The 12,792-nt window shown below is 38.8% G+C and overlaps 1 protein-coding gene across 7 annotated transcripts in view; it reads right to left on the bottom strand.

The window, feature by feature from the left end:
* LOC105468284 (calcium responsive transcription factor) overlaps positions 1-12,792 on the bottom strand; it is an 86,274-nt gene that overhangs the window by 26,519 nt on the left and 46,963 nt on the right. For 6 of the 7 annotated variants that reach the window (XR_011609985.1, XM_071073206.1, XM_071073203.1 and 3 more), the window contains 3 exons: positions 8,327-8,447; positions 6,827-6,956; positions 5,196-5,280 (listed from right to left, as the gene is read on the bottom strand). Coding sequence is in view for 6 of the 7 variants with exons in the window: in XM_071073206.1 (XP_070929307.1) it covers positions 5,196-5,280; positions 6,827-6,956; positions 8,327-8,447 (336 nt within the window). In the remaining variant the exon portion in view is untranslated. Of the gene's footprint in view, positions 1-5,195; positions 5,281-6,826; positions 6,957-8,326; positions 8,448-9,358; positions 9,481-12,792 lie in introns of those variants that run through there. The other variant, XM_071073207.1, reaches the window with a different exon arrangement.

Below are 12,792 nucleotides of genomic sequence, written 5' to 3'. Positions count from 1 at the left end.
GGTTGCAGTGAGTTGAGATTGTGCCACTGCACTCCAGCCTGGGCAATAGAGTAAGACTCTATTTTTTTAAAAAAGAAGATCTGGCCGGGCGCAGTGGCTCACGCCTGTAATCCCAACACTTTGGGAGGCTGAGGCAGGTGGATCACGAGGTCAGGAGATTGAGACCATCCTGGCTAACACGGTGAAACCCCGTCTCTACTAAAAATAAAAAAATTAGCTGGACGTGGTGGCGGGCGCCTGTAGTCCCAGCTACTCGGGAGGCTGAGGTAGGAAAATGGCTTGAACCCAGGAGGTGGAGGTTGCAGTGAGCGGAGTCCGCGCCACTGCACTCCAGCCTGGGCAACAGAGCAAGATTCCGTCTCAAATAAAATAAAATAAAATAAAATAAAATAAAATAAAATAAAATAATAAAAAAAGAAGATCCTCCTCTGAGAGAAATTTCTGTTTGGTCTTAGTACCAAAAATAGTTAATGGTTTGCTTTTATCTTATGGAAATTAGCATAATTTTTAAATCTGAAAGACACAGAATTTAGTAACTAAGTTTCCCCTTTTGAAAAGCATATATCGGCTGGGCGCGGTGGCTCAAGCCTGTAATCCAGCACTTTGGGAGGCCGAGGTGGGTGGATCACGAGGTCAGGAGATCGAGACCATCCTGGCTAACACAGTGAAACCCCGTCTCTACTAAAAATGCAAAAAACTAGCCGGGCGTGGTGGCAGGCGCCTGTAGTCCCAGCTACTCGGAGGCTGAGGCGGGAGAATGGCGTGAACCCGGGAGGTGGAGCTTGCAGTGAGCCGAGATCGGGCCACTGCACTCCAGCCTGGGCCACACAGCGAGACTCCGTCTCAAAAAAAAAAAAAAAAGCATATATCTTGATTATAGACAAGTATATGTATACACACAAACACACACAGTTGGTTAAGACACGTATTTTCTTACTTCCATTTTATGTTCCCATCCTTGTCTGTCTTTACTGTCTAGTTTCCACTTTTAATTTCTACCTTGCTAATATATTTTACGTATTTTTTGTAAGCGCTCTTAAATTTTTTCTAAAACAAGGAAAAGTATAAATAATGTAAATAAATTTATATTATCTATATATAACCATTTGAGTATCCCTGTACTAGAGGAGAAACTTTTTCTTTTCTTTTTTTGTTTTTGCTTTTGTTTTTGAGATGGAGTTTCACTCTTGTTGCCCAGGTTGGAGTGCAATGGTGCTATCTCAGCTCACTACAACCTCCATCTCCTGGGTTCAGATGATTCTCTTGCCTCAGCCTTCCAAGTAGCTGGGATTACAGGCGTGCACCACCATGCCTATTTTTAGTAGAGACGAGGTTTCGCCATGTTGACCAGGCTGGTCTCGAACTCCTGATCTCAGGTGATCTGCCTGCCTTGGCCTCCCAAAGTGATGGGATTATAGGCATGAGCCACTGCACCCAGGTGAGGAGAAACTTTTTTTTCTATATCAACAGAAAAAATACGTTAACTGTGATCTCTTACAATGAAATGTAGAGACCTAGAATTAACTCCATGTATGTTTCCCCCTTAGAGGAAACAAGAACAGAGATGTGGGCAGAGAGGAAGAATACATTTAACAAATAGAAAGGTATCAAAATACTGCTGTGGCTGTACTTTTGGTTATAATAGTTAAGAGATAATCTGATGCCAAACAATACATTATCTGCAATTTCCTCTAAAATAATCAAAATGCTTATGTTTATAATTTTTCTGCTAACCTAGACAACTCTTTATCAAAACTCACCACAAATAAATGAATATAAATTTTAGTTATAATACTATAATTTATTTATAAATAAAATTAGAATATATGTCAATAAAGAAAAAATCAGTATAATATAATCAGAATTATATATACTTATAAATAGGCTTATGGATACAATTTTAATACAGTATTGAAATTTGTCCAGTTAATACACTTTAGTCAAATCTGAAAAAAATGCCTACAGTAAAACATCATTAAATGAGAAATTCAAAAAATAAAAGACTACTAAACAATATTTTGAACCAAAATGCAGAAAATATTTCCTCAGCCATTAACACAATTTTTTTTTTTTTTTTTGAGACGGAGTCTCCCTCTGTCACCAGGCTGGAGTGCAGTGGTATCATCTCAGCTCACTGCAACCTCTGCCTCCTGGGTTCAAGCAATTCTCCTGCCTCAGCCTCCCGAGTAGCTGGGACTACAGGCGCGTGCCACCATGCCAGACTAATTTTTGTATTTTCAGTAGAGACAGGGTTTCACCATGTTGGCCAGGATGGTCTCAATCTCCTGACCTTGTGATCCACCCGCCTCAACCCCCTAAAGTGCTGGGATTACAGACATGAGCCACCGTACCTGGCCAACTCAAAATTTTTTTTATCACTGATGTAGCTTGGGAGAGGAAAAAGAATCCCTCACTGGGAAAGAAGTGGTTCATCTTGGACAACCATACTCAAGTCTGTTGGACAGTAGTATTCAATTTCTTACAAGATACACTATGATTTTAGGTAAGCCACACAATGCACTATAGTTGTAACACAAGGTGATTTGGTTGCATGATTGTATTAACAAATGCTCTAATATCCATAGCATTCCATGAGGCTTATAATAATGATTTTTAAAACCCTCATCAAACAATCACAACAGTAACCTTAGGAAACCACTGAAAAACTATGACTAACAAAAGGTAGGGGGAGAAAAACCTAAACACACACACACACACACACACACACATATGTATATACATACATGCACTCTACTTAGAAAAGCAACAACGATAATGTTCTAACAAATGTAATACATATAGCACAAGGTGTTTCATAAGAAATTTTCTCAAAACATTAAAATACAAAGAATATTTTCCTTTCCCACATTTTAAGATTTGTTTAAAACAATGAAGCATTCTGATAGTTAAATATTCATTACCATCTATGGTTTGTATATAGAGTAGGCATGGTCCCTTTCCTCAAAAAGTGTGAATGTTATGTAACAGTGAACAATCCAAGCTAGTAAATACTTTTATTTTTAAATTGTTTTTTTTTTTGAGATGGAGTCTCACTCTGTCACGGAGGCTGGAATGCAGTGGTGTGATGTTGGCTCACTGCAACCTCTGTCTCCTAAATTCAAGTGATTCTCCTGCCCACCACCACGCCTGGCTAATTTTTGTATTTTTAGCAGAGATGGGGTTTTGTCACATTGGCCGGGTTGCTCTCGAACTCCTGACTTCAAGTGATCTGCCTGCCTTGGCTTCCCAAAGTGCTAGAATTACAGAAGTGAGCCACGGCGCCCGGCCTAAGCTAGTAAATAATTAAGAATGACAATTAATACTAAAGAATTTAAAGAGAGAAATAGGTAAAGGCTAAAATAATCATTAGATAATTTATACAAAAGATATGTAGGACTTGCATTGGGATTTGAAGAATAGTTAGAAATGGTAAGTAGAAGAAAAAAGTAACATATAGGAAAAGGAAATACAAATGGGTAAAGGGAGAGCTAAAAAAAAATTCTGGAGTATCTGTCGAAAGTAGGAAGACTAGGCTAACAAGAATGAAGATGAGTTTGAGAAAAGTAGGAAATAAAGTAGGACAAGGTAGGATGATACCAGATTATGAAAGGCCTTTGAAACTAGCTATAGTGGCTAAATAATGTGGAAAAAATAACACAACTTAATTGGGCACTGAGAAAAGACAATTAAAACAATCTTCAAATACAAGTAGCCTTAGAAAAATATACATTAGGGACCAGAAATGGGAGAGTCAAAGATGTTAGGGGGCAGGCTATTCCTGTAATCAAGCACAAGAGGACAAAGGCCTATTGAAAAATGGGCCAAAAAGAAAAAGATACTTTAAAGGAAAAACTAAAAGAATCTGGTGACTACTTCAGGGTGCAGTGGCTCACACCTGTAATCCCAGCACTTTGGGAGGCTGAGGCAGGAGGATCACCTGAGGTCGGGAGTTCGAGACCAGCCTGGCAAACATAGCAAAACTCCGTCTCTACTAAAAATACAAAAATTAGCTGAGCATGGTGGCACATGCAAATAGTCCCAGCTACTCAAGAGGCTAAGGCAGGAGAATTGCTTGAACCTGGGAGGCGGAGGTTGCAGTGACCTGAGACAGCGCCACTGCACTCCAGCCTACATGACAGAGTGAGACTCTGTCTCAAAAAAAAAAAAAAAAAAAAAAAAAAAAAAAAAGAATCTGGTGACTACCAAATGTGGGAAAGGAAGAAATTAGTACAAAACTTTATGCCTGGGTATCTAAGGAAATGGTATTTGTCATTACACAGACGTGGAATTTTGGAAGTGGAGCCAGTTGTGGCATGGTAGATGATTTCAGTATGGGATATGGTGAATTTGAGGTGAAATTCAAATAAACCTTCAAGCAAGTAGCCAGATATCTGGGACAAGAGGAAGGCAGAATTCAAAATCTGGCCTGGTACAGTGGTTCACACCTGTAATCCCAGCACTTTGGGAGGCCGAGGTGGGTGGATCACCCCAGGAGTTCGAGACCAGTCTGGCCAACATAGTGAAATCCCATCTCTGCTAAAAATACAAAAAATTAGCCAGGTGTGGTGACACATGCTTGTAGTCCCAGCTACTTGGGAGGCCAAGGCACAAAAATCGCTTGAACCCAGGAGGCAGAAGTTGCAGTGAGCTCAGATTGCACCACTATACTACAGCCTGGGGGACAGAGTGAGACTCCGTCTCAATAAATAAATAAATATAAAAACTGGTGATATGGACTTGGAAATCATTTTTATAGATATGAGTTGAAAGTCAACAAAGTAGGTAAGTGCTCCAAAAGACAAAATACAGAGAGAAAAAAGACAAAGTCAGAAAGTGAGCCTTAAAGAATTTTCTACTGATAATATGAAAAAAAAATAAGTGCAAGCAAAGAAAGAAAAGAAATGGTTGAAAAGTTAATAGTAGAGAAACATGATAGTGAAGTTTCATGGACTATGAGGAAAGAGAGTTGCAAGAGAAGAAATAATAGTGAAATGTAAACAGATTTATATAACCTCTGCTTTAACAAAGCTTAGAATCTCTAATAATTCAACAATACATGAAATCAGATTTAACAAAAACACAAACAAAATATTGTAAATATAGCCTATATTAGTTGTACTCAAAAGTGGCATTTGGGGATGACCTGTGGTTATAAGCAGGTAAGTAATTCTAGGTAATAATTATTTTTAACTCACCTCACAGCTCCTAAGACGGCAGGCCCATATAGGTGTGTTAGAAGAAAGTGGCTGAAGAGGCGCCAGAAGGGGTTCTTCCAGCATTCTGGGATAGGAGAGGAATATATATAAACATGCAGTTCAATGAACACACAAAATGCATTCAACTGCTTTATCCTCTTAGTATCAAAGACAAATATTGAGGTCATCAATAAGAAGTTTTAACAATAACTACAGATTGGTCTGATGGGTGCATTAGTTATTATTTTCTTTAACAATTACTATTTTATTAACTACTAAGTCAAAGACCTAAGTTTGTTCTTCCAGATACATGTAGTCCCAACAAATTCAAGTGTTTTATATATCTCTCCCAAAGCTTATTTTGTGCTCTTATAACTGTTTTCATTTATCAAAAAAATGTTAAATTTGACTAGTTTAAAGTAACATTATGTGTCACTTCTTGGCCTTTTGGCTAAGATCAAGTGAAAAGTAACATTATTAAGTTCTAAGATTAAACGTCAAAAATAATGTCTTAATTCAAAAATACTTTTATGGAACAATTAAAATAATATAAACAATACATAAGCCATGTACATATTTCCCTAAAATATCATAGTATTATTTTAAAACAAAAACAAAAACTGAAAAAAAAGTTGGCAAAAAACATTTTAAACATTTTACCACAGAGGAATTCTATGCATAAAAATGTGATAAAACACCTTTAAAACTTTAGGAACCATAATGAATGTTTTTTTTCGTTTTTGTTTTCAAGACAGAGTCTCACTCTGTCACCCAGGCTGGAGTACAGTGGCACAATCTCCGTTCACTGCAAGCTCCGCCTCCCAGGTTCACGCCATTCTCCTGCCTCAGCCTCCCAAGTAGCTGGGACTAAAGGCACATGCCACCATGCCCAGTTAATTTTTTTTTTTTTTTTGTATTTTTAGTAGAGACAAGGTTTCACTGTGTTAGCCAGGATGGTCTCGATCTCCTGACCTCGTGATCTGCCCACCTTGGCCTCCCAAGGTGCTGGGATTACAGGCATGAGCCACCACATCTGGTCTTTTTTTTTTTTTTTAAATGGAGTCTCGCTCTGTTGCCCAGGCTGGAGTGCAGTGGTATAATCTCAGCTCACTGCAACCTCCGCCTCCCGGGTTCAAGCAATTCTCTGCCTCAGCCTCCCAAGTAGCTGGAATTACAGGCGCCCACCACCACACCCAGCTAATTTTTGTATTTTTAGTAGAGACGGGGTTTCACCATCTTGGCCAGGCTGGTCTTGAACTCCCAATCTCATGATTTACCTGCCTTGTCCTCCCAAAGTGTTGGGATTACAGGCGTGAACCACAGTGCCTAGCCATGAATGTTTCTTTATTCTAAAAAGTCTGTTAGTGTCAGACTAAATGAACTAATACAATTTTCATACTGTTTCAAAAGATAACAGATGTCACTGAGGAAAAGTAGCACTTTTGACATTTATAGCTTCCAAAGTAGCCTCCTTATGACCCAGATGCCTTAAAATAACTAAAGATATATTCAATGATAGTTCCTTCTATTTTCTGATTTTCTCTATAGTCAGCCAGCTTTAAATGTGTAATTTGTAAAAAAGATTTCCATGGTGATGTTAAAAGATGAGCTTCTCTTTCCCATGGACTTACCTGGTCACTGACTTTTTGGGTAATGTGAAGGACGTTTGAGGATGAAGAATGTAATTGCTGGTATTGTCTGCTAGAGTATCCACCCTTACAGCTGATAAGTTTCTGTCACTGGGTTTCTCTTCAGGGACATCTTAACAACAAAAACAAGAACAAAGTAACATCAATATCTTGAATAAGACCATAAGAATATACCTAACTAAAACTTACGTATTTGTAATAGGTAAAGAAAATTTACGCTTTATTGAGAATAAACGAATAATGCTTTATTGAGAATTTCTCTGATACCTGTTTACTTTAAATTATAATACTGACTACTGTAATTTTATAATTAAGTTTTAGAATTTATATTGAACAGCCAGGATATAAAAGTGGTAGAAATAATTGTATCTTAAGAGTTCTGCAATATATAGGAAAATGTAAAACTAATTTTGTCTATATACTATGCTCATACTCATAATGTTTTCTGCAATCTTTGTTTTTCTCTTCATGTCCTAATGACTATTAACAAAGAATGATAACACTAAGGTGAAAATATCTGCCCTAAACCATTAGCTATGAAGCAGCAACAAAACAGTATAGCTATGAGGTTAGAAAAGAGATTCAAATTGAGGGAAAAGGGAGGAAAGCCAAAAAAAAAAAAAAAGAGAACTAATAGGCATATTATCAAACAGGTAAAGACTATATAAGGAGAAATAGGGAGCATGATTCTCTTTTCTGAATCTGAAGGGGCCAAGGAAAGAGGAAAAGAGCAAGAGGATAAAAAGGATAGTATAAAAAAAAAAGTAATGAGTCACATGGCTAATAAAAATATTGATAAAGATATAAATGGCCAGCCACAGTGGCTTACATGTGTAATCCCAGCACTTTGGGAGGCGGAGGCGGGTGGATCACCCAAGGTCAGGAGTTCGAGACCAGACTGGCCAACATGGTGAAGCCCCGGCTCTACTAAAAATATAAAAATTAGCCAGGCGTGGTTACAGGCATCTGTAATCCCTGCTACTCAGGAGGCTGAGGCAGGAGAATTGCTTGAACCTGGGAGTCAGAGGTTGCAGTGAGCTGAGATCATGCCACCACTGTACTCCAGCCTAGGGGATAGAGTGAGACTGTGCCTCCAAAAAAAAAAAAAAAAAAAGAAAGATATAAATAAAAACTTCTGAAGCTATTAGCATTATATTCTTGCTATTGTTGCTGTTATTATTACTGTTATAATTAAGAAGAATTTATTTTATGCTCACTGGTCATTTGGGAGGAAGCAGGAGTCAACCGGCTTCATAGAATTCTTAAATCAAATAGCTAATCTAGACAGGAGTTGAAAAATGAACTTTGAATTTATTTGGGTGAAGAGCTGTTTTCTAATTATTTAATTCGTAATCTTTTACCTAAGGAGATCAATTTTAGCACTGACTTTCATAAGATGATTTTTCTAAAATATTTATGTTTTTAAAACACTCTCAAATCCCCTACATATCACCCTGAGGACTATATCCCATTGTTACTCACCCCGAGGACTATTCACATCCACAAGTTGCCCCTGAGGTATAATCACTTGTGCCATTGCTGTCTGGGTAGATGGAATTACACGAAGTACCTGTCCATTTTCTGTTGGGCTGGCAACAATCATCTTGGAAGCATTAAAAAAAAAAAAAAATTAAATGCATATGCCTAGACTGATTTAACAAAAATTATTAATTAAATAAATTATTAAACACATACCTAGCTTTATGGTGGATTCTATGATTTCCACCATTTTATAGATGAAAACATTGAGGCACATAAACATTTTTTTCCAAGGTCTCACAACTTATAAGTGGTGAAGCCAGGATTAAAAACAGGCAGTTTGACCCTAATCCTAGGGTCTTAATCACCAACAGTCTTAATCATTACCCATGGATGAAGTCTAATTACTTGGTAGTCTGAACAAGTCTGTCTGGACGTAATACATTTACCTTTTGCCACTTACTGTATTATTTATACATGTTTGACCTATTTGTGTGGCAATCATTTGTCTTATATTTAAAGTCATTTTCCTTAATTTAAAAATGGTAACTTGGGCCGGGCACGGTGGCTCAAGCCTGTAATCCCAGCACTTTGGGAGGCCGAGACGGGCGGATCACGAGGTCAGGAGATCGAGACCATCCTGGCTAACACGGTGAAACCCCGTCTCTACTAAAAATACAAAAAACTAGCCGGGCGAGGTGGCGGGCGCCTGTAGTCCCAGCTACTCCGGAGGCTGAGGCAGGAGAATGGCGTAAACCCGGGAGGCGGAGCTTGCAGTGAGCTGAGATCTGGCCACTGCACTCCAGCCCGGGCTACAGAGCAAGACTCCGTCTCAAAAAAAAAAAAAAAAAAAAAAAAAAAAAGTGGTAACTTGTTGGTTGGGAGTGGTGGCTCATGCCTGTAATCCTAGCACTTTGGGAGGGAGGCCGAGGCAGGCAGATCACAAGGTCAGGAGTTCGAGACCAGCCTGATCAATGTTTTGAAACCTCGTCTCTACTAAAAATACAAAAATTAGCAGGGCGTGGTGGCACGCACCTGTAATCCCAGGTACTCAGGAGGCTTAGGCAGGAGAACCGCTTGAATCTGGGAGGCAGAGGTTGCAGTGAGCCGAGATCGCACCACTGTACTCCAGCCTGGGTGACAGAGCAAGACTGTCTCCAAAAAAAAGAAAAAAAAGGTAACTTGATAAATGTCTACTTAAATAGGACTTATTTTTGCATCTCAGCATTTATATATAGCCTCTATGGTTCATAAAGAACTATACTATGAAGGGCCTCAAAAGTTTGAAAACATAGGGAAAATAATATATTTACTGTACTTTTTTTCAGTTTAACAACTGAACCTACTCTATCAAATTTAGAGGAATATCAACTAAAAAGGCATATGAAGTTGAAAAAAGACTTTTAGACCTATCATTTGAAAGTATAGCTAATACAGTATTTGAAATTAAGTCTATCTGATGCTTCCAGACTTTTTTGGAAGTCTGGAAGCATCAGACTTCCATCAGCACCACATAAATTTTATTACTTAACATACTACTCTCCTATTAACACGGTTTTATTGTTTTATCCAAAGTCTGCTGTCTTCTTTAATGCAGGTAACAATCCTTAATCATTCCAACCCACTTTCCCAGACTCCTCTTTTGCTAGATAAAACATGAAAATATTGCTTATGCTTGATAGGGACTGCATTCCAACTTCTAAGAGAGTTACTTGAGGCCAGACACAGTGGCTCATGCCTGTAATCCCAGTACTTTGGCAGGTCAAGGTGAGAGGATCGCTTGAACCCTTTGGGCTACCTGTCTCTACAAAAAATTTTTAAAATTAGCTGAGTGTGATGGCATGTGCCTGTAGTACCAGCTACTCTGGGGGCTCAGGTGGGAGGATCACTTGAGGCTGGGAGGTCGAGGCTGCAGTGAGCCAGATCATGCTACTGTTCTCCAGCCTGGGTGACAGAGCAAAACCTTGCCTCAAAAAAAAAAGGGCCATTTGAAAAAATGCAAATATAAATTTGAAAAAAAATTTTTTAAAAATTTAATGTTGGCCGGGCGCGGTGGCTCAAGCCTGTAATCCCAGCACTTTGGGAGGCCGAGACGGGCGGATCACGAGGTCAGGAGATCGAGACCATCCTGGCTAATGCAGTGAAACCCCGTCTCTACTAAAAATACAAAAAAACTAGCCGGGCGAGGTGGCGGGCACCTGTAGTCCCAGCTACTCGGGAGGCTGAGGCAGGAGAATAGCATAAACCCAGGAGGCGGAGCTTGCAGTGAGCTGAGATCCGGCCACTGCACTCCAGCCTGGGCAACAGAGCTAGACTCTGTCTCAAAAAAAAAAAAAAAAAAAAAAAAATTTAATGTTGGGGGATAAAACTTCAACAAACTAGAATGCTTTAAATATTAATATAATCATAAATAGTTCCCAGAAATCAAGAATGGGAATTGTTTCCTTCCTTCCCCAGTGTTTAACAAGTTTCTTGAGATAAAAATATCCTGCCATAACTCTTATCACTTTAGCATGAAACAGCAACTGCAAACTCTGATGGTAACTGTTTACACGTGCTCAGTGCATACGAAAGGGCAGCACTTTGGATGTATTACCTCATTTAATCCTCATCATGTGTATATCAAGTATATACATTTTATAAATGAGGAAACTGTCACACAGAGGTTACAAAACTCATAGAAGGTTACACAGAGCTATTTAGTCGTAGGCTATAATTGAAACCCAAGCAATCTGACTCCTTTAAACTACCACTCGGTATTAGCTCCCAATATTTGACAGTGCTACTTAATCTAAAAAAAGACAAAACCAAAACAATATAAAAAACCCTGCTGGACATTAAAAGGCAACAGTAATAATACTGTTTTAAATTCTTTACCCCTTATAATAAGATTAAATATCTGTGAAAAAAATATGTATATATATATTTTCTAACTTTTAGGATTGGGGGTATGAAAAATATTTTATTCATTCTTAGAAAATGAGTGCTGTGGTTATTTTTAAATCAAAATTAAACACAAATAAGTTTTTATAAGTTATTCAATCATATACAAGTTTCATAATTTAGACTGATCTGTGGAATATCCTCTTAATTTTGAAACTATGTTTCCCAAGCATAGTACAGTCTCATTTATTTTCTCGCTTCTTAGCTTAGTCCCCCTGGTACCTAAAAAAATATTTTCAGTTCATATAATCTGACAATGAAAATGTTAATATTACTTTTCTTATTTAAAGAAAACCCAGCTAATTACCTTCAATCTTTGTTATGAAAGCAAACATGGTTTTGAAGAGTCATGTGCTACAACACATTCTATTTCAGGCAGACCATGAAAATTATCAGAAAACTTTAGCTGAGTGGTCTTTTACCTACTGGGCCCTTTGTGTACAATATTTCTAATAAATTCAAAAGACCAATTCAGCTTCACTCCAAAACATCTTCATCCATTGCAGATTCACCCACTACAGAATCTTTACTAGTAACTTTTATGTAGAAAGTCATAAGGGGCCAGGCTTGGTGGCTCACGCCTGTAATCCCAGCACTTTGGGAGGCCGAGGCAGATGGATCACCTGGGGTCAGGAGTTTGAGACTAGCCTGGCCAACATGGTGAAACCCTGTCTCTACTAAAAATACTACAATTAGCCGGGTGTGGTGGTAGGCACCTGCAATCCCAGCTACTCCGGAGGCTGAGGCAGAAGAATCGCTTGAACCCAGGAGGTGGGGGTTGTAGTGAGCTGAGATCGCATGCCACTGCACTCCAGCCTGGACAACAGAGCGAGACTTTGTCTCAAAAAAAAAAAAAAAATAAATAAATGAATAAATAATAAAAAGTCAGATTGAAAAAAAAGGAAGGTATATTTCTTTAAAAAGCTCCATTTGGCTGACGGCAGTGGCATGTCCCTGTAGTTCTAGCTACTCTGGAGGCTCGATCATGCCACTGCACTTAAGCCTAGGTGACAGAGTGAGACATATCTCTTTTTTTTTTTGAGATGGAGTCTTGCTCTGTTGCCCAGGCTGGAGTGCATGGAGTGCAGTGGCATGACCTCAGCTCACCACAACCTCCACCTCCCGGGTTCAAGCGATTCTCCTGCCTCAGCCTCCTGAGTAGCTGGGATTACAGGCTTGCACAACCACGCCTGGCTAATTTTTGTATTTTTAGTAGAGACAGGGTTTCACTATGTTGGCCAGTCTGGTCTTGGACTCTTGACCTCGTGATCCGCTCACCTCGGCCTCCCAAAGTGCTGGGATTACAAGCGTGAGCCATTGCGCTTGGCTGAGACATATCTCTTAAAAAATAAATTATTTTATTAAAATAAATTAAGAAAAACAAAATGCTTATCTAACAAACCCACAGCCAACATCACAGTAAATGGGCAAAAGCTGGAGGCATTCTCCTTGAAAACCAGCACAAGAAAAGGATGCCCTCTCTCACCACTCCTATTCAACATAGTATTGGAAGTCCTGGCCAAAGC

The sequence above is a fragment of the Macaca nemestrina genome, chromosome 11 (assembly GCF_043159975.1).
Source record: "Macaca nemestrina isolate mMacNem1 chromosome 11, mMacNem.hap1, whole genome shotgun sequence".
NCBI classification, from domain to species: Eukaryota; Metazoa; Chordata; class Mammalia; order Primates; family Cercopithecidae; genus Macaca; species Macaca nemestrina.
The sequence above is the reverse complement of the archived record's forward strand: the minus strand, read 5'-3'. Positions and strand labels throughout refer to the sequence as shown.